The sequence below is a fragment of the Cyprinodon variegatus genome, unplaced genomic scaffold (assembly GCF_000732505.1).
Source record: "Cyprinodon variegatus isolate N-32 unplaced genomic scaffold, C_variegatus-1.0 Scaffold51, whole genome shotgun sequence".
NCBI classification, from domain to species: Eukaryota; Metazoa; Chordata; class Actinopteri; order Cyprinodontiformes; family Cyprinodontidae; genus Cyprinodon; species Cyprinodon variegatus.
Window position 1 is genome coordinate 700,622 of NW_015150504.1, and position 18,867 is coordinate 719,488.

The 18,867-nt window shown below is 37.9% G+C and overlaps 1 protein-coding gene across 2 annotated transcripts in view; it reads left to right on the forward strand.

Moving 5' to 3' along the window:
• The window catches only part of pdzrn3 (PDZ domain containing ring finger 3), a 123,201-nt gene that overhangs the window by 12,212 nt on the left and 92,122 nt on the right, over positions 1 to 18,867 (forward strand). Inside the window, exons 2-3 of one of the 2 annotated variants that reach the window (XM_015370992.1) lie at positions 946 to 1,032; positions 5,344 to 5,451. In XM_015370992.1, coding sequence (XP_015226478.1) covers positions 946 to 1,032; positions 5,344 to 5,451 — 195 coding nt within the window. The remainder of the gene's footprint in view (positions 1 to 945; positions 1,033 to 5,343; positions 5,452 to 18,867) is intronic. The other variant, XM_015370993.1, reaches the window with a different exon arrangement.

Genomic DNA, 18,867 nt, shown 5'->3' on the forward strand with positions numbered 1-18,867 from the left:
TACTGAATTTGCATGGATGGCACTTGGAGTAAAAAGAGATTTACGATACAGGTTTTTTTAAAGCCAATTAGTCTAACTGATCCCTGATATGTGGTGCAATTTTTTTGGGTGGATCTTTGAAGCTGAAGCTGAAGCTCTATTTAGATTATACAAATTACACAATGATTAAAAAATCTTCCATAACTCTCAATTTCAACAAAAAAAGCAATTGTTAAAGAAATCAAATAAAACATTAACAATGGATAGCTAATTCAGATAGCGACAATGCTAACACGTCAGGTGATCTCAAAGTAAAGCACTTTACTGCCCTTTTTAATCTGCAAATGAATGCATGTATTGGTCGAAGCCTATACAAGAAAACAACACGAATATTGGCCAAAAACTTCCGCAGGCCGGTGAACTGCTCTGTCTGTAATATAATCCTATCAAATGTTTCCTCCACAAAGTGCTTTGAGACATTTCAATAATAAATGCAAAACTTGATTTTACTGCTCTAATGGTATATGATAAATCATTTACATTCTATGTGACTCTTGTTGTCATGCTTTTCTAATATCAGATGTAACTGTGTCAGTGTTTTGAAAGCCAAATCTTTCAAATCCATCGTCATAAAACAATGCTGCCAAGTCCAACAGTTATGGTTCATTGTTGTCCATTAATTCAGCTATCCACGGATTGCAAAGCCAGAAAGTGTTCAATCCAACAATGATAGTTTAGAGCTAAGTTATTTTTTTAAGGAAATGGTCAGATCTGCAGACAAAAAAAAGGCCAAAATTCTTCTCTGCCATCATCGCTGTACTCTCAGTCTAATTTAAATATTGAGCTATCTAATCGTAAGAAAGATACTTTCATTTAAAGTCTGTTTCTTGCTAGGAGTAAATAGTTTGTTAATGTCCTTTTACACAAATCCTTTTGATCATGTGTCTCTCTTCTCTCTTTCTGTAGGAGGACAACACTAAAAGTGTGACAGCTGTCCTCCTTCGTGATGGTGGATCTTTGGGTTTTAACATCGTTGGAGGGAGGCCATGTGCGGTAGGTTGAAAGCTGAGCATTTTAGACTCTGCAGCCTTCTCGATGGTCAGACCAGTCTCATGTAGCAGGGCAGGGATGAACAGTCAACTGGAAGAATCCCAAGCCTTCTGTGACTGCTCTGATTGACACGGTTCAGATGTTTGGCCTAGCATGGTGTTTTGTAGCTGGTGAACAGATAGACCGCACCACCAAGCATTATTGTGTTTATCCTTCGGTCTGATTTTGCAGATTTGGCATGAAACAAATGAAAATATCTATAATTACATTTATGGGAGTTAAATTTTGGGTTAGGGTTATGACCGCATTTGTTTGGTCTTTAATTGAGGGGATTTTGGTGGTGAGGTAAACACAGGGGAAAAGGGTCTAGTTATCCCTGCCTGAACTTTTCACAGCCACTGTGTTTCCTACCTCCAGGCTATGAGGTAAAAGGCATTAACGATGCCACACGCTCTGCCGAGTGAAGGGTTGTAAATGTCTTGGCTTTATCCCTCATAGATAGAAGGCTTTTTCTGCTGCTGTATTCATATTGACATGGTTCTCTGTGTTCCAATTGTACCAATAATGCATTTAATTATAGGGTGCATGGCTTTATTCTCAAGCTCCTCTCATGTTTTACTATACTAGAGTTCTGGTAGAGAGGTATCTATGGAAGTGGATACTTTATTGGTCTGTTGGCTTGTTTTCCTTGTCAGTCTTAATCAGCAACCTGGTTCTGTGGTATTTAGACCAAGAAAAAAGCCTTCAACTTTATACTTTGACACATTTACAAAGTGAAATGTGTTTTGTCAGGATTTTAGATTATAGAAAAGAAAATGTAGATAATATTCGTTATAAAAAGAGAAAAAAGCATGGTATGTTGAAGCCTCTGATCAAACAGTTCCTGCTGAGTCAGACTGCATTGAGAGGATCTGAGAACATCACTTTTAAAGCTTCATGACAGATTTAAAATTTAATTTGGGCCTAGACGTTTTTTTGTACTTTTTAAAGGATATAACTTACTAAACACAAGTTAGCATTCAATTTGATGGAAAATTGCATTTAATAAAGTTATTAGCATGGCCTGCCATACTGATATGACATATACGCGGCATATCAGTCTGCTAAAGAGCTGGTAGAGCTTGATTTTAAAGGTAGGACTAACATGCTGGCGAAGATTCTCAGTCATCCAGGTCACAATCTTCCCTAAAAAGTCAAAAAACAAACCACTGGACTTGGTTTTCCAAGTCTGAAGACATTTTGCTTCCCATTTTGAGTTTTTGAATTGAAAAAGCTTCCTGGATGGGAAGCGAAACATCTTCATACTTGGAAGACAAAGTCCAGTTGCTTGTTTTTTTTACTTTTTTTAACTTTGTTGGTAGGGCTAAAAGAGTCAGCGTCATCAAATTGGAACCAGTTAGATAACTACGGATGTGACGTTCTTTTTCGTTGAGGTTTTAAAGTTAAAACTATCTCTCTTTATTAGAAAGGGTATTATCAAAACATTGCTCCAGTTTGGTTGCCATCTTGCTGTTACTCCAGCAGAAAAACAGAAAGCGATGGGAGTGACGCATCGTAAAATACTGCCTCCTGCTCTGTGACTATGTTTGGCTTTGCCAGGCTATGAAGTCAATCACATCTCAATGAAATCAAAGGGGAATAACCTCATATTCCCCTGACTCTTATTTTTTCTCATTATCCCACTAGTCACTTAGATCTAGCATTTTAATAAATAACAATAGGAACCAAGTTTATTTAGAGGAGTAGCGATCTTTCTAAGAGAACAAAGATATTGTTGACATTACTCTGATTACTCTGGAAGGAAAACAGAAAAAATGACAAAGGAGGACACAACTCCTTTGCGGAAAATACAAAATAAAATCTCAGAATCACAAGGTATATCAGCTGGGTTCACCCCCATATAGGTCAATCCAAAAACCTGCAGTATTGAAAAAAACATTTCAATAAATAGTTTACTTTACCCATGATATAGGACATGAGGAGGACACAAAACAGATTAAGTGCAACAGCAATCTTTTTTTTTTTTTTTACTCGTTAGAGCAGGAAGCACAGCGTAACGATCACTTCACTGGATCTTTATGCTAGGGAAATGTCTGGGACAAGATTTCTAACCCTAACTTAAATAAACAGAGATAGACTATAAATACACTTCATGAGGCAATTGGTTATGCTGAATTTTATTCCTAGGTATCCAAGTAGGGAAACCATATTTAAATGTGTCACACTTTTCATATTCCTATTTTTATATAAATATATATATATATCAAAACAGTGCTTCAGCAGCTGCTACACGGTCTATGGTTTATCACATAAAGTCCAAGCAAAAAAGGGAAAGTTTGTGCATCTAACATGATAAACTGTGAGAGAGTTAAAGGTGCATGAAAACGTTTTTTCTCAACCATTATAATTTGCTCACTGATTCTGTGACAACTAAAGGCAAAGAGACTTGTAAAAATACACAGCAAACCCTCGTAGGATAAAACTGCATTTCCTGACGACCAATTACTGTTAATTACTGCCTGCTTGGAGGTTTCTTTAGTTAACTCATTAAAGTGCGGTCATGCTGCACGGCTCAGCAGGTGTGTGGGACATATTTCTTGTGTTGTCAGTGAGACTGCTACAAGGTGCTAAGTCAGATTTAGCTCAGACTGGGGGGTGCACAGGCCAGCTGTGCTGAAAGCAACCTTCCTTATGACCCCTGAACATGCCAACTTGTTTGTCCCTTTAGTCGTATAGGGTAAGTCCTTTAGGCGAAGAAGCACGTTATGCTAAAATAAATGCTTGCGCTGAAAAGAGGGGTTAAAGGGTGAATACACTCAAAAAAGTTGTCAAGTGAAAACTTATTTTATTCATCATCAGTGCTTACTCAAAATAGTTTTTCTCTATCCAAGTTATGTTCTGGAAACCCTTAGCACTTTTTATCTCTATCGCTAACATAATTCTGTTATTAAACTATAGTTAGTAGGTAAAAAACTCCAACTTAAACCTAATTGTATGAATATAGGCTAGCTCCTTGAGCAAGTTAATCTGATTGACTGTTATTGTTAACTCCGTATGCTGCAAGTTAGGCTATGAAAGAAAAATATTGTTTTATGTGTATATAAATGTAAATTTTGCATGGCCTAATTCTAAGACGGTCCTATTGCCAAATGCATGGAAAAAGTCTCATAAATCTTAAAAAATTAATATTGCAGGTTTGATTAAATTACTTTTTTATTTCAACAAAAGTTGACCAGCTGTTTACTAGATCCATTGTCAACTGGGACATTACACTTTTACTTCTAAACCTTTACATCAGATGCTAATTTTAGCATCCTTAGGAGCTAACACTCAGCTTGTTGCAGTATTCTTGCACTCAGAAATTATCAACACGGCCACTCCTCAGGGGTGTGTTTTTTCCCTACTGTACTTCTCTGTACGCAAGTGACCCATCATTGAACTCCTGAAATTCACCAATGACACCACTAATATTGGTCTGATCCAGGTCTGATAACAAAACGGCGCTGAGATGGAGATACAGACACACAATATATCTCTCTATATTTGATATAGAGGCTTTTGCACTGACTTCTATTCATTTCTAACCCATTTGTAGAAGCCTATCCGGTGACCTCTACCCTGCACCTAACCATTACGAGTTCATACCTATTGAGATTCAAATGGAATCAAAGTCAGATTTTTTTATTTTATGTTGTGTAAAAACTTGGCAAATAAACCCTATTCAAATTCTGATTTATAAATTTCCTAAAACTCTGATGTGTTTACTGCGAACTACCCAACTATATGCCAAGTTAGGAATTCAGACTCGATCTAGACTTTAAAACTTTTGTAATTGTGTTTAATTGACTACCTTGAACTGATTGAACACATGCGACAACTCAAGAACTTGTTTTTTTCTTATTTCAAAATAAGGGTCTACAAATTAGCTACATCTTTTTGTTAAGCATAATGTACATGTTTTTGTAGCCAATTATGTCATGTATTTGCTAACTTTGTGAACTATAGAGCTCTGTGTGTCAGACGACAGTTATCATGGTGTTCTAGTTTACTCTCTAATTCTCTTTTTTTTCTTCGCCTTTGAAAAAACCCCAGTAATTTTGGAATGATTTAGCTTTTATCGGACCTGAAAAATCAAACCTATCCTTAAAATCTCTTTCCTTTTGTTTGTCTTTACTTAGAGAGGAATTTCCCTAAAAAAAAATTCCAAAGGTTTTTGGCCAAGTTTTAAAGGAATTTAATGCATGCCATGTTCTTGTCAAAGTAAGAACTGTGCTTTTATTGTTCGCTGAAAAATAACAGCAATCTAATCCACAGGACGACAGTGACGGCACTTCAAATGAAGGGATCTTTGTGTCCAAGATTGTTGAGAAAGGTCCAGCAGACAAGGAGGGAGGCCTTCAAATCCATGACAGAATAATTGAGGTAGGTGTCTTGTTCTGTGGTATTTCATGACGGAAGGGTGACGGGTGGTCGGGGATAGAAGCTGATGTACTCTAAATGTCTGTCGGGAAAATGTCAACGACCTCTTGAGCTCCAGACAAGAGCTAGCGAGATGACACATGAAACGATGATTTGCATTTCTGGGATTTTGGTCCAGTTTGAGAAGGTGAATTCTGCAGACATCTTTTGCTTCAACGACTACTCCAACATACCAACAGTCAGCTGGAGGCGCCGTTAAGTGGAGCATTGCTGCAGATGGGTTCAGATAAACCTGAGGCGAGAGCATTCTGCATTTGGTTTCACTGAGTGAGAGAGCTCTGTGCTTTGCTCCCCAGTCTGTAAATCCTGTCTGACAGAGCCACAGTGTCGTATCTTCCTTTCTGCCTTTAGACAAAATCTTGTGTGGAAAGAACGACTTACCCTGAGGTCAACTTCAGGGATAATTTGAGCAACTCAACATCACAAAGGTTGCTTTTACAGAAAAGCTAGACTCCTACACAATGCCTGCATTGGAATGAGGGGGGTCTGCGAAGTTTGCTGATGTGTAGTACTGCGTGCCACAAGATGACAAATATGGCTTGTCGCAGGCTTTATTGTCAAACCTCAGTAAAACTGCCCTACAGCATTTTGAGCGGCACATTGCTCAGAGAGATGTTTGTGGAAAGTGTTTACGAGAAAAAGAGAACATCTGGACTGTGTTGATCGCTTTATCCTGTTGTTCTACATACAAAACAAAAGCCACAGTTTCTCTCGCACTGAGCTCACAGCATGTTTTAAGTAATGTTGCAGAACCTAAAGCAAATAAATTCAGTGTTTTTGCAAAAGTTTTTGACACTTTCTCACTAAAATCAGTGCATTTTGTTGGGATCTGATGTGAGAGCGCCACACAAAGTTGAAAATAGTTATGACCTAGAAGATAATTTTAAACTTTTAACCATTAGAAATGTGAAAGTAATTTTAATTATGATATTTGCTAATTAGAATCCAGTGTAACTATTTGAAATAATTTTATAGTAAAATTTAAATTAATCTCAGTACGTTAGTCATTTGACCACTTTAGACCTGAAATCTGTGAAGGTTAAAGCAGGAATTGGGTTATAAAACAACTTTAAAAGCTATGGGCATCTCATTGAGCAATGTTCAGTTAATCATCAGAAAATCAGCAGAAAGGTACTGCTTCACTTTCTCCTGTGCACACCTGTCCCATGGTGAAGCATGTTGGGGCCAGCGTGATGCTGCGGAAACACTCTCCTTTTGCAAAGGCATAGAGTTGAACTGAACAACTGGAATTGAACCTTTCGACCTGCATGCAATACTGTGTGTGCAAAAAAAAACCTATTCAGATAACCTTTTACATCCCATACCATTACAAAAACATAGGATTGGCAGCATCATGTTTTGGGCTCATCTTTTTAGCACTAGCAGGGAAGCTAGTTTAGAATGAATGGGAAGAAGCTGGAGCCAAGGGCTGAAAGAAAACCTGTTACCCAAATAGTAATTCCTCCTTAACCAGAAAAAAACATGCAGCAGTTAGATCCGGCCACAATGAAGGAATTGGATGAAAGCATTTTGGCTGCTTTTTTAAGTATTGATTTGGGTCTGGTGCTTTATACCAATTTATGGCCAAAATGTCTGAAACTGTTTGCATAAAGTTTAGAAAGCGACTTATTGCTTTTCTGGTAGTAATCTGTTGTGATATTACAAAATCTGGAAAGTTCAGAAAGTTTGAATACGTTTGCAAGGGGCTGTGAGTAGTAAGGGATCAGTTTTTAGTACTGTATATTAGTTAGCCTTGCAGGTTACTTTGTCTCCTTTTTATGTGCATTTTTGCATGTAAGTGAAGAAAGGTCAATAATAATGGCCTAGATCATTATGCACCTGGTAACTTGAGCCTGTTGCCCAGATAAGCATTTACCTTCTTGACGTATTTGGTTGTTCTTTTTTTTCGATATATATTGTTGGCGAAGGCACAAAACCTTTCTGGAGGAGGAGATTGAAAAGCAGGAGAAATGGGAGAAGTGGTGTTGAAAGAACAAGGAGAGCCTCAGGATGTAGTAAACCTCCCAGAAAAGACTAGTTTTAAGAGGTGATGGGTTATCAGACAAAACCTTTACAAGATAAATAATTTCTCACCTGAAATGGAAATGCTTGAAGGGCTCAGTGGTGATATTCTGCTTTGTTTTTTTTTCTGTTACTCTGTGGAACCTGAGATGTAAAGGTTCAGATTTCTAAGTATTCTTCTTTACAGGTCGAAACACAGCTGCCTGTTATGGTAGACTCTTTGTGGTTAGAAATGCCATGTCATGACACCATTTGCTGTTGTGTAGGTAGCATCTGTAACCTCCTGGTGATTGAGTATGTGAAACTTGTGGTTTGCAGATCTGAATCAAAGGAAATGGATCCCGGTCTGTGAAAGGTAGTTTCCTGTTTTTCTTGAACTTGTGGGTTGAAACTAGCAGTCTGCAACTGCATCCTATTTAGCATGGGATGTAAGGCACAGTGCATTACAGACGTAGAAGTCTTTAATATGTTTCTCGCCCTGTCTTCTAGAAAGCAAGTTTCCTGTTTTTGTCATTCTAAATCAGCCCGAAAAGATGACACCTATTTTCTTTCTGACTGTGACAGTTCACATGGTAGCCTGAATCGATATAAAACCCCCACTCACTACCACTTATTATCCATGCACCTGCTTCCCAGGTGATGCTTCTGACTTCCGAGGGAGCTTTCATACTAAATCTTTGAATGTTTTTGACAGGGCAAGAAGCCAGATTCTGGAGCTGATCATACTGGTCTGAACCCAATTCAGGAGCTTGAAATGGACCCTGGAACGCAACCTTGGCACAGTTCCAAGTGCCAGTCTCAGCTGCATTTGTTCAGACACTGTAGAAGCTTACTTGCAGTGTGCATGTTGCCCAGGCCAGCATACTAAAAGTAGGAAAAGAGAATGTAACCTGAAAGAGCATTTGAAGAGAACAAGATGAAAAATAGACATAATTTCATGTCCTATAACAATATAGTAAAAAAAAAAGTTATTGAAATATGGTTGAAAAGGTTTACTCTAATAAACCTTATCACCTCATTTATGTTTCTATATTTGAGTGGACTCTAAAAAGTATTTGCTTCTATAGGGTCATGTTTGAAATCGCCCTCTCAGGAGTGGAAGTCCGACATTTACTTTGGCACATCTGGTTTAATAGCTGCTGAATGCTCTGCTTTGTTCATTAACATTTCACAGTTTCTATTTGGCTGTAAACTGCTGCCTTCTGCAACTACAAACAAGGTTGCTAAAAAGCCAGAGTTAGCAGATGGAAAAAAAAAACAAAGTGCTAAATAAAGGCTAAAATGATTTTGTCAGGGCTCTATCTGGTGTTGGTTCTTATTGAAAAACATACTAATCAAAACTTTTTACAGCTGGAGATTAGCTCAGTTCTTTGATTAAACAATTAGAGTAATAAAACTTTTTATAATTAACTATAATTATGTGTGTACATTTTATTAAGTTAGCAAGTCACACAATAAAGAAAATCACAATATGCTTCAAAAAATTATAATTAAGGAAAATAGTTAAAATTGAATAAATGCCACTCAGTTAAATTCCTCTTCAGCTGCTGCGAAAACTGCAAAGGCTCTACTGCCTTTATTTAGGAAGCAATAGCACCACTCATCGTTTGAACTCAGGGAGCCAGTTGGTAACACGTACCTAGACAAGATCAGGTTCTAATAAGGATAATAGACATTAATCACCAATCATTGGGAGATAGAATTCATAAGTTGTATTTAACCATATTCATCCATATAATATGACTTGGTTAGACTTAAAATTATAAAAACAAGAACAAACCACATTTTTGAGATGGAAACCAAAATATAAATTACACAATTTTAAAACATAGTTTAATGTGTGCAGAGAAACCAAGGGATTTGGCAGCCTGGACCTCTAAGTAGAAATGATCATTTTTTTCAATACTCACTTGCAAAATATGATTTTTTTGGCCATAATTTCAAACAGCCCTGTAGGAATTACAATTCTTGAGATCCTCTTTGGTTCAAAGCAGTAAAAGGCTGATCAACTTGGGCTGAGGAATATGGCAAGAAATAACTGCTCACTATTTTGAAAGGCTATCTATAATATTTATCTCGATATGATTTTGTTTTAAAAAGTAAATAAAAGAAGGTACCTTTAAAACAAAACTTCGTCTCAAATGCCTCTCAACGGCAGTTTTTTACGAAACAGCTGAGGATTAGCATAAATACTGGCAGTTTATAGCCAATCTAGATAATCTCAATATTAACCATATATTTTCATCTCCTTTGAATAGAATCTAGATATCTTCAAATATATACAATATGTGTATATATATGTGTGTGTGTATATATATATATTTATATATATATATATATATATATATATATATATATATATATATATATATATATGTGTGTGTGTATATATGTTTTCCAGCTCTATCATCAAGATAGCAACTTTACTGCCAGATCAATAAGCAAATAAATAAAATGAACTACCTAATACCCAAGAACAGAATGAGAAAGAAGCAGCAAACCAATATAGAGCTGTTTTAGATATGCTTACCAATCATTTATGCCTGAATTGACATTAAATGAGCTATCTCACCTATAGCCATGTATAATAAATACTCACGAAAGATGCATGACAGTAAGCTTTTTAGCTGTGTCTCTAAATTTTCTCATTAAAATGTGTTTTGCAGGCACACACCCACTGTAAATGTCACCCTAAACTTTTAGGTGTGGCTAAATCGGCCTTTATTTTGCTTAAGAACTTTTCTAATGTGGTGCTCTTTCATCAGAGAGCCAATCAGAAGCAGAAAACTGTTCTCAACAGTTACGGAGCTCTTTATTTGTCATGTAGTAGAGGTGTTAGTTCCAGTAAGTCTATATGAAGCTACTGTAACATAGACATGAGGATTCACAACCCGTCCTTCCTTCTGTGATAGTCTCTTGGCAGGAGGTTGTGATAGCAGATGGCTGTCCCCTAACTGAGTTACAGGCTGGTATGAATCAGCACATGAATACTGCCTTGTTCAGACAGACAGCTCTTTTTTTTTTCACATAAAACTCTGAACTGTGTTTGCTTTCGCTCTCGCCTCGTAAGTCAGTAGCTGCCACTGTTTACTTTGTGGTTTCATAAAAAAAAGTTCTGTTTCAGCTTCACGTTTATGAACAAGGTTGTTTTCCAAGCATGTTTTTTTCACTTGCCTAATTGATTTATCATTTAGGTCTATTTGAGGAATTAACGTATAATTCCATATTTTCCTACTATTACAATAAAGAAATCTCCGAGCCTTTTTAGCTTGTCCAAAACAAGTTTATATCAGGGTCCTTGATTGTCCGTGTCCGAGCTCCCTGGGCGATCGGGATGTTTTCTGTGTGGCCTTCCTAGAGTGAAAATGGGATAAGAACAGGGACGCCTGTGTTGCCGTTGTAAATGTCGCCTTGTAAATCCTCAGCCAACATTCTTAAGTCACAGAGGTTGAACAGCAACTACTGCTTTAAAATAAATGAACCAGTGGGTATGCATGGTTATATGAGCATTTAGGGACAGCGCTGAATGTGTCCAAGCTTTGTGTAAACCACTGAAGTTTAGACGGAAAAAAAACCCTTTATTTAATTGACTTTAGGGTAAGGCAACAATATAAAAAATATTCTTGCTTGGTGCTTGTTATTCCAATTCTAATGTAGATAGCACTTAGTAGTAGGTTTTCTGTTAGTCTGTAACAGGTATGGCACCAACCTTAATTTTAAGGCTTATGTGTAGATTAGTTATATTTGTTAGATGTGTATTTAGCATGTCTATAGAGAATTAAACTAAATTCTTCTGTGTTATACAATATTTCAGTTTGCTCAGTAAAATGGTCAATATAATGATCGTAGAGCGCATGGCATCCTCAGCGTGACGTCCCAAAACTTGCCCCGGTGTTTTTTCAGATGCCAAATACTTTTGGGAACAGACATTGGAGTTATGAACCTTAAGGGGGATCACATGTTGTTTGGCATTCTGAGTAAAGAAACAGGCCTTTGTCTGGCCCTTTATTGGATTTTGGCCCCTGCGCATGCAGCATGTTTATTCCCTTGATGGGGAGAGCCCAATGTGGCCCCTTCTGTGTTGCCCCTGACTGGCCCTTAAACAAGATGAATCCAAACCCGAGGCTAAGTGGGCCAATCCTCACAGTGAGCCACATTCCTGTGCCCCGTGGTCCAGCTGAGGCTCGGGTGGGACATTAAATCAAATCTAACTTTAAAGAGTCCATAATCAGCTTCTGGTGGTAGCTGTTGCCCTATGCGGAGCGGCTTTTAGGCGTCTAAGACAAGCACATCTTTGTTTTCCACTGCCCCATATGTGAGGTGGGGGGAGTTCCTGGACGTGGAGTTGTCTCAGCGTGGAGATGGTGTGACTCTTGCCTATGTACGTTCCTGACTCTTTATTGTGTTTTCCACTCAGTTTAAAAGGCTCAGGAACTCAAAGGCGAGCCAGAGCTTGATGATTTTTGTGGAGCCATCCAGTCTGGGTGTACTGTAAATGTGTTTGCTCTGTTCCAGCATCATCCCTGTTGTTTTCTGGTTTAATGGAATGGCTGGCTTAATTTACAGCCTCTAAAATAGGCTTAAAATAGACAGGTATCGTTAGGAGCAATTTTCCTGCCAATCAATCAGTGGCTCAGTGGATCAGTAACACTCTTCTTAGATTGCTTGTCACATCGGCCCCTGACCCCAAAGCACAGACTGCCCACTGACTCCTAATTAACTACCCTCAATTAAACCCTAATAGGCTGATTAACAGACCGTTAGTTGTGCTGTAATGGCCTGCCGTTTCCTCCCAGCGCCCCTAAGACATGCATCTTGGCCCTTAGCTTGGTAATCACAACCTACTCAGTCTCTCTTTTATTAGCAAGACAGATTATTTTAACAGGCTTGACATGATCTCATGTAACATTCTTTTCTAATGAAAAGTTATTTTATTTTCTAAAATGATGTAAAGTCATGGTATCTTCTAAATTTATTGTTAATTGATTTTCTCTCACACAGCAATGTCTTAAACTTTTCATCTATTTGTCTCCTTGCAGCCACAAATCCTCTAGTTCATTTGTTTGTTTATTTTGTAAAGCAGACATACAAAGGAGTATAAGGAAAATCATGTATGTTCTTTCCTGTAAAAAAGGAAGGATGTGAAAGGTGAGACAATTCAATCCCCTTTTATCTGGTGCCTCTATATGAAAACCTGTATGTTCAGTTGCCTTCAGAAGTTGCCTTATTTAGTAAATAGAGTTCCGCTGTGTAATTTAATCTCTGTACAAATGCAGCTGTTGTGTTGAGGCCTTAGAGGTTTGTACATGACCGTTGGTGAACAAATTGAATCTTAAAGGGCCAGTGCACAAAGACATAGGTCAGGGAGAAACTTGTAGAGAGAGGAAAAGTAGTGTTTGATTAGAAAAATATACCCACCTTAACCCTAAACCAAGCACCTAAACTAAAAGCTGAAATGTAATGTCTGGGGTTGGAGAGAATTACCCAGGAGGAGCAGCCATAATGGTGCATATAGTAGTAACACTAGGGGACTTAAATAGATCAAGAACTCAGGTGGGACAGGCTGTTGATGAGACAACAGTTTGTCATACACTTCACAAATATTTATGGAAGTGCAGCAAAAGAGAGCATTGCTGAAAGAAACCAATAAGAAAGCCTAGAGGTTTACCACCAGCCATTTAGGAGACCCAACAAACATGTGGAAGAAATTGCTTAGCTCAGATAATTTGACCTTTTGGCCTACATTAAAAAAAAAAATACTCTGTATGATATGAGACAAACTATGTACACCAAATCATAATGGTAAAATCATGTTGCAGGAAACTGGAAAGCTTAATACAGCTGGTGGGAAGATGGATGTAATTTAATACAGTCCAGTACTGGAAGTAAACCAGTCAGGGGCAGCATAGACTTGAGACTAGGGTGGGGGCTCAATTTCAAGCAAGACAGTATTTGCAAGATAAAATTAGGTATCTACTGTAAATGTCTCTGGATAACTCTTTTTGGTAAAGAAACAACAACATTATTCATATTGCCTCATATCCTACTTTGGTTTGTTCAATCTATTACATCCCTAATAAAATGTTGCATTTTTATGACTGTAATTTGACTAAATGCAAAACATAAGGAGTGAAATGGATAAAGGGTCATGAATAGTTTGAGAGTGCTTTGTGGATTTCAAACTTTTGTGCACACTACATTGAAAATGAGAATTTTTGCATAAATCTTTTTACTTAATTGATTATATGCCATGAAATTCAACAGGAAGACTGTGCTCCCCCGTGTGCAGAGAGCCTGAAGCCATTTTTCTCTATCATTCTCAGGAATTGATCCAAAAATAACCCAACATATATGTATAGTTGAGATAATCCAACAGGAAATCACACAAGAGAAAACAGCTGAAATAGGAAAAGGCAAAGAAGTACTCAGCCTAATGAAAGTGATGACAGTTTTCACCACATTCTTCTGTCGGTACAGACCACAGCTGGAAATGCTGTGCTACTAGATTTTAGAGGCTGTAAATCTTTCAGCTTGGTCTCCGCTTTATAAGAGGATGCATCCTATCCATTTCTGATGACTTTTGAAAGAAAAAGTAGAATAACTTAAACAAATTGAATACTTCATAATGGTAGTTTTTCAAAGAGTGATAATAACTCTTGGAAAGAGTGTTTAACACTGTTGAGCAGCAACCATGATGAGTCTAAGCCTCAGTAGAAGGAAGATGTTAGCTATGGTGACATAAACCCTAAATTGGGAATGTTGAGTAAGGGAACAATTCAGGCGGCGAAATTACTTAAAGACAGTAACAGGCTGCAAACCTAAAACATAAGATGTTAACATGCATTTGGTTTGGTGAGGGATTGTTTCTTACATCTTTTTCAAGTAAAAAAAATCTGCTGGACAATGCTTGCAGTTGTATATCGGCTAAAACAACTGGATCCTCGTGAGAGTCTTTTACTCCTTGCAAATTAAATACGGAGGGAGTTTCCTGGTTTTCAACTCCAAATCTAAGTCTTGCTCGTTGGTACCAGATGCAATGACACGTGTATTTGTTTCCATGGAAATCCCTCTATGCTTACAGTACTTTAAACATGTGGCACGATGTGATCCAGAATCGGTCTTGTGGCAGATTATAGGCTACATACTTTGTTCATCAATCAAAGCTAAAGGAGCGTCCTGTCTTTCTCCCATATGGAGCAATTATAGTTACTGCTTGAGAGTGATGATGAAGAAGACTTCCTTTTCTCCTTTATCACACAGATCAACTTTAATATGTACTAGCTGTTCATCAATTATTTTGTGGAGTGACAACAATACTGCATTAGCTTGGTGCTAAGAGAACTTAATTTCTAAATTTGGCACAGGTGGTTCCCCTTATTCTAAAATACCTTTTTAATTTTTTTTAAAAAATTTGAAAACAGATCTCTGTATTTCATTTTTTTATTCAAACAAATCTAGCACTGAAGCACAGCTAGCTACTCTACAAGTACTTCAGAAACTATTATTACTTCAATTTTTTCTCTATTTTTAAAATTGAGTTTATTTCCTTCTGTCTTATAGCAATTGGGCAGAAAAATATTGTATTTAACTCACATGTCATGCAGGTCAGTGAAGACTAATGTAAATCTGTTCATCCTGACACCATTAGGGCAGCAAGATCATTTATTCTTTAAAGATTTAGAAGCTGAGAAAATTGACAAACCAAGGGATATGGCACCACAAAAACTGCAGTTCTTCTGACTTAAGCATATTGAGAAGTGTCTCAGTATCTATGATTGTGGTTTAAGGAAGATATAGTCACAGGCAGTCAGCCAACACTTGTTTATGCCAATGGTGAGCATGGCTTTTCTTAAGGCTTTTCTGTCTGAGAGTTCCACAAAATTAACCGTTGTTGGTCATATTGCTGAAGGTATTCATCTTTGTTTGGTTTCAAAGGTGTTACAGTATTAAGAATGTGGAAGATGTGACATATGGGGCTGCAGGGTACTAATTTTGACTCCAGTGAACAGGATGAAACACCAGTAATGACCATATGTGAACAAGAACTGGATGATGGAGTAAAAATAAAGTGACCTAATCTACTTTTTTTTATTTTTATTTTTTCATCAAATAGATTGCCAGGTGTTGGGAGACACATGCTGCCAGGAATAGTTAAGGGGGGAAAAGGCCACCAACTATATAAAATGTAATTCTTTGGGAAATGTTCTGCTTGTAAACCTTTACCTGCCTCAGAGCATAAATGTTCCATCATGACCTAACAAGTGCAAGTGTTTGAGGTATAAAAATCCTTTTAAAGTTCCCCAGATCTCCAATTTAGTATGTCTGCAATGTCCTGTACAAAAGAGTCAAGTCCATAAGAACCTACATCTCAGAATTTACAGAACTACATTAGTTCACCTCCTCTAGTTGCAAAAAGAGGGACTGCCACATCTTTAGGCATCTGGTCATAATATTAAATCTGATTTGAGTATATTTTGTCCTCCTTAGGATGCTGCATAACTTTAAGTTTAAAAGTCATCATCACAGGTTTCCTCTGGCAATAACTCATAAGGTGATTTTGTCAACTAAGTAAGTCTCTGAAAAGTAAAATTCCATTTTGATCATAAATGAATTTGATCTTTGTCCTTGCAATTCAAAGGAAAAGTCAACCTCCAATAAGCCAGTCTACAAGGACTTCTATCAAGAATTGCTAATGTTTCCATAGAGTATCACCTTTGTGCTGACCTAAACCTCACAGCAGGTGTGACGCTGCCTAATTGGGCAACCAAGACTGCAGCACTGTGGTCTTGGCTCATTCTGCTGCCAGCAGATGTTAACTTTTATTTGCTGGGACTCCGTTAGGACACAAACAGATGCACAGGGTTGACTTCACAAGACATAATTATCCATTCTGTAAATGACAGATGTTCAGTAATATTCGGACTAATTGGAAGGCAATGACACAGACTGACTTGAAAATCTATCACATGCATGCAATGACTCAACATATTGAAGTGCAGTAATTTTGTAAACCATTGGCATATCTGAACCTTTTCCTTTTTTTAGCACCTCTTTTTAGGGAATAGCTGCTAGTTGCCTTTTTCAAAGTGTTCAATGTAACAGCACAATTGGATTGGGAGTGAATAACCACAGCTACAAGCAATGGAAGCCTGGCATCCCTTATCAAAATGTTTTGCTAAATCTATCAACCAATCCCACAGCTCAATGTCTTCATCCAGCAGCTCTTGAGATGCTTTTCAAATCTCAGCAGAACCATAGCCAAATGGCAAACTCTGTTTTCTTTTTTCTCCCTTATTTCATGTATGTACAAGACTGCAAACAGAGGACACTGTTCATCAGCTTGCTTCTCCATCTCTGGCCTTTCTTCTTGATCTAAAAGAGATGTTAACTTTCGAGTGTTACATTTCTGTCTAAAAAGAGACCAGCTCTCTTGCTTTGACAAATGGCCTGGGTAAACAGTTGCAGTTGGCTAGTAAAGCAAACTTTTTGAGGGTTGTGAGAAAAGGCGGCCCACCTCAGACAATTTTGCTTGTTGTTGATTTTTCTCCTCTCTTCAGTAGATGAGTTATTCTTTGTTGAGAAGTACAGTGTACTCTCTCTCTCTCTCTCTCTCTCTCTCTCAAGCTCTACTTTCTCTGAAAGAATACAGGTGCTCCTGTCTTCAAGTGCGCTCTTCTCTGTGCTCTCCTTCCACCTGAGCATATTCAGTGATGAATGCCACATGTTCTAAACCACCAACATGAAAAAGAAACTGTTTTTTACTCTCTTTGGTAAATATTGGAAGGGCTCCGCTTAAAATAGTTTCAATATTCAGAGTCTGATGAAAAGCTGTTCAGTCACGGAGCAGAAAAAAAAAAACACTCAAATTAATACTTTCATCCACTCTGTAAAATGGTACACCTTGTAGCTGGGAGGTCAGATAGGTTGTGTCCACAAAATTCCTGCAGATTTTTGACATACTATGGTGCTCATGCAAAAAAAAAAAAAAGATTTCCTTGCAATTCAAGAGAAAAACCCCAGGACCACCAGGTGAGTGGACAGTGGATGTTGCCAAGACCAATGCCAAGGTGTCAATAAAGATACTTTTTCTCCTTGCTAACAGAGGGCTGCTTTGATAAAAGACTCAGCAAGACTAAACATCTTTTATTCGTTGAGGTATGCTGGTGGTAGACATTTTGCTTGGACCCTGCAGATTTTCTTCCATGTTCAACAAGTGCAGGAGTGAGATTGATATGAGCAGGTGGTAAAGGATATCTCCTTGAGAAAAGGCTCCCAGCCTACTTAAAACACAAGTTTTCTTTCTCCCATGTGAAAACAAGAGTCCTAAGCATAAAGTTAAAGTGGACCAAGACTGACCAAAGAAATGCCATAAAACATCTGTCTCAAAAGTCATACCTTTTGCAGCTGAACAATGAAAAACTCATTCAGTTTCAAATCTCCTTATTAATTTTTTTAAAGATGTAATTAATTTATTTGTTTGTTGTTGTGTTTTGCATTTATTAATCAATAGGAAGTTTGTTCCTCTGTTTCTGGTTGTGCAGACCATAAAGGGCTCTGTTAGTGGTTAATCTGCCAAGCACCGGGTTGCCATCGTCACTCAGGCACATCCCAGATTTACAGGAGATATGCATTTGTCTTTGGTTTCCATATCATACAAAATCACCCTGCCTTCCTTTTTCAGGACATGCACTTTTAGTGATAACAGAAGAGAAAAAACATAATGGAAAATATGAGTGCTTAGAAATCCAGCCAGCTGAGGCAGGAATGATGCAGATAAAGGCAGAAATTGGCCACAGTGAAAGGGAAAAGCCACCGCTCAGTACGGTCTCCCAACACCAGCATGGAAGTTCAGTTTGGCAGCGTTCTTCAAAGTTTAGATCATAGCAAAGTTTAACACAAATTCTGCATATTTTTCTCAGGCATGATCAGAACCAACTCTCTGGAGAAGGAGAGGTCCATCTTTAACACTCTTGGCCCCTCTGCCGTTTAGCCATGCCTTATCAGGACAGCAGCTGCTGTCTCTCTCAGCAAAGGCATGTTGACTGCTGGGGCTTGGCTTCCACACATGCATCGGGTCTTTCACAAGGCCCTTCATTTTTGGTCTTATGGTCTTGATTAAAAAATGAAAATCCCTTAGAAGAAATAAAAATATTTATTGAATTTTTTCATTAAACAGTTGGATCTTTGAAGTCAATAGTAGTTTCTTGCCACATCACTCCAGCCCTAACTTGAATTAAAAGATCTAAACAAAGTAACTCAGGTAAAGGCTGCTCGATCCACTCTGTGGCTTAGATTCCTTGAACTGGAGCCAAAGAACTGTAAGCACTCTCGCAGCTG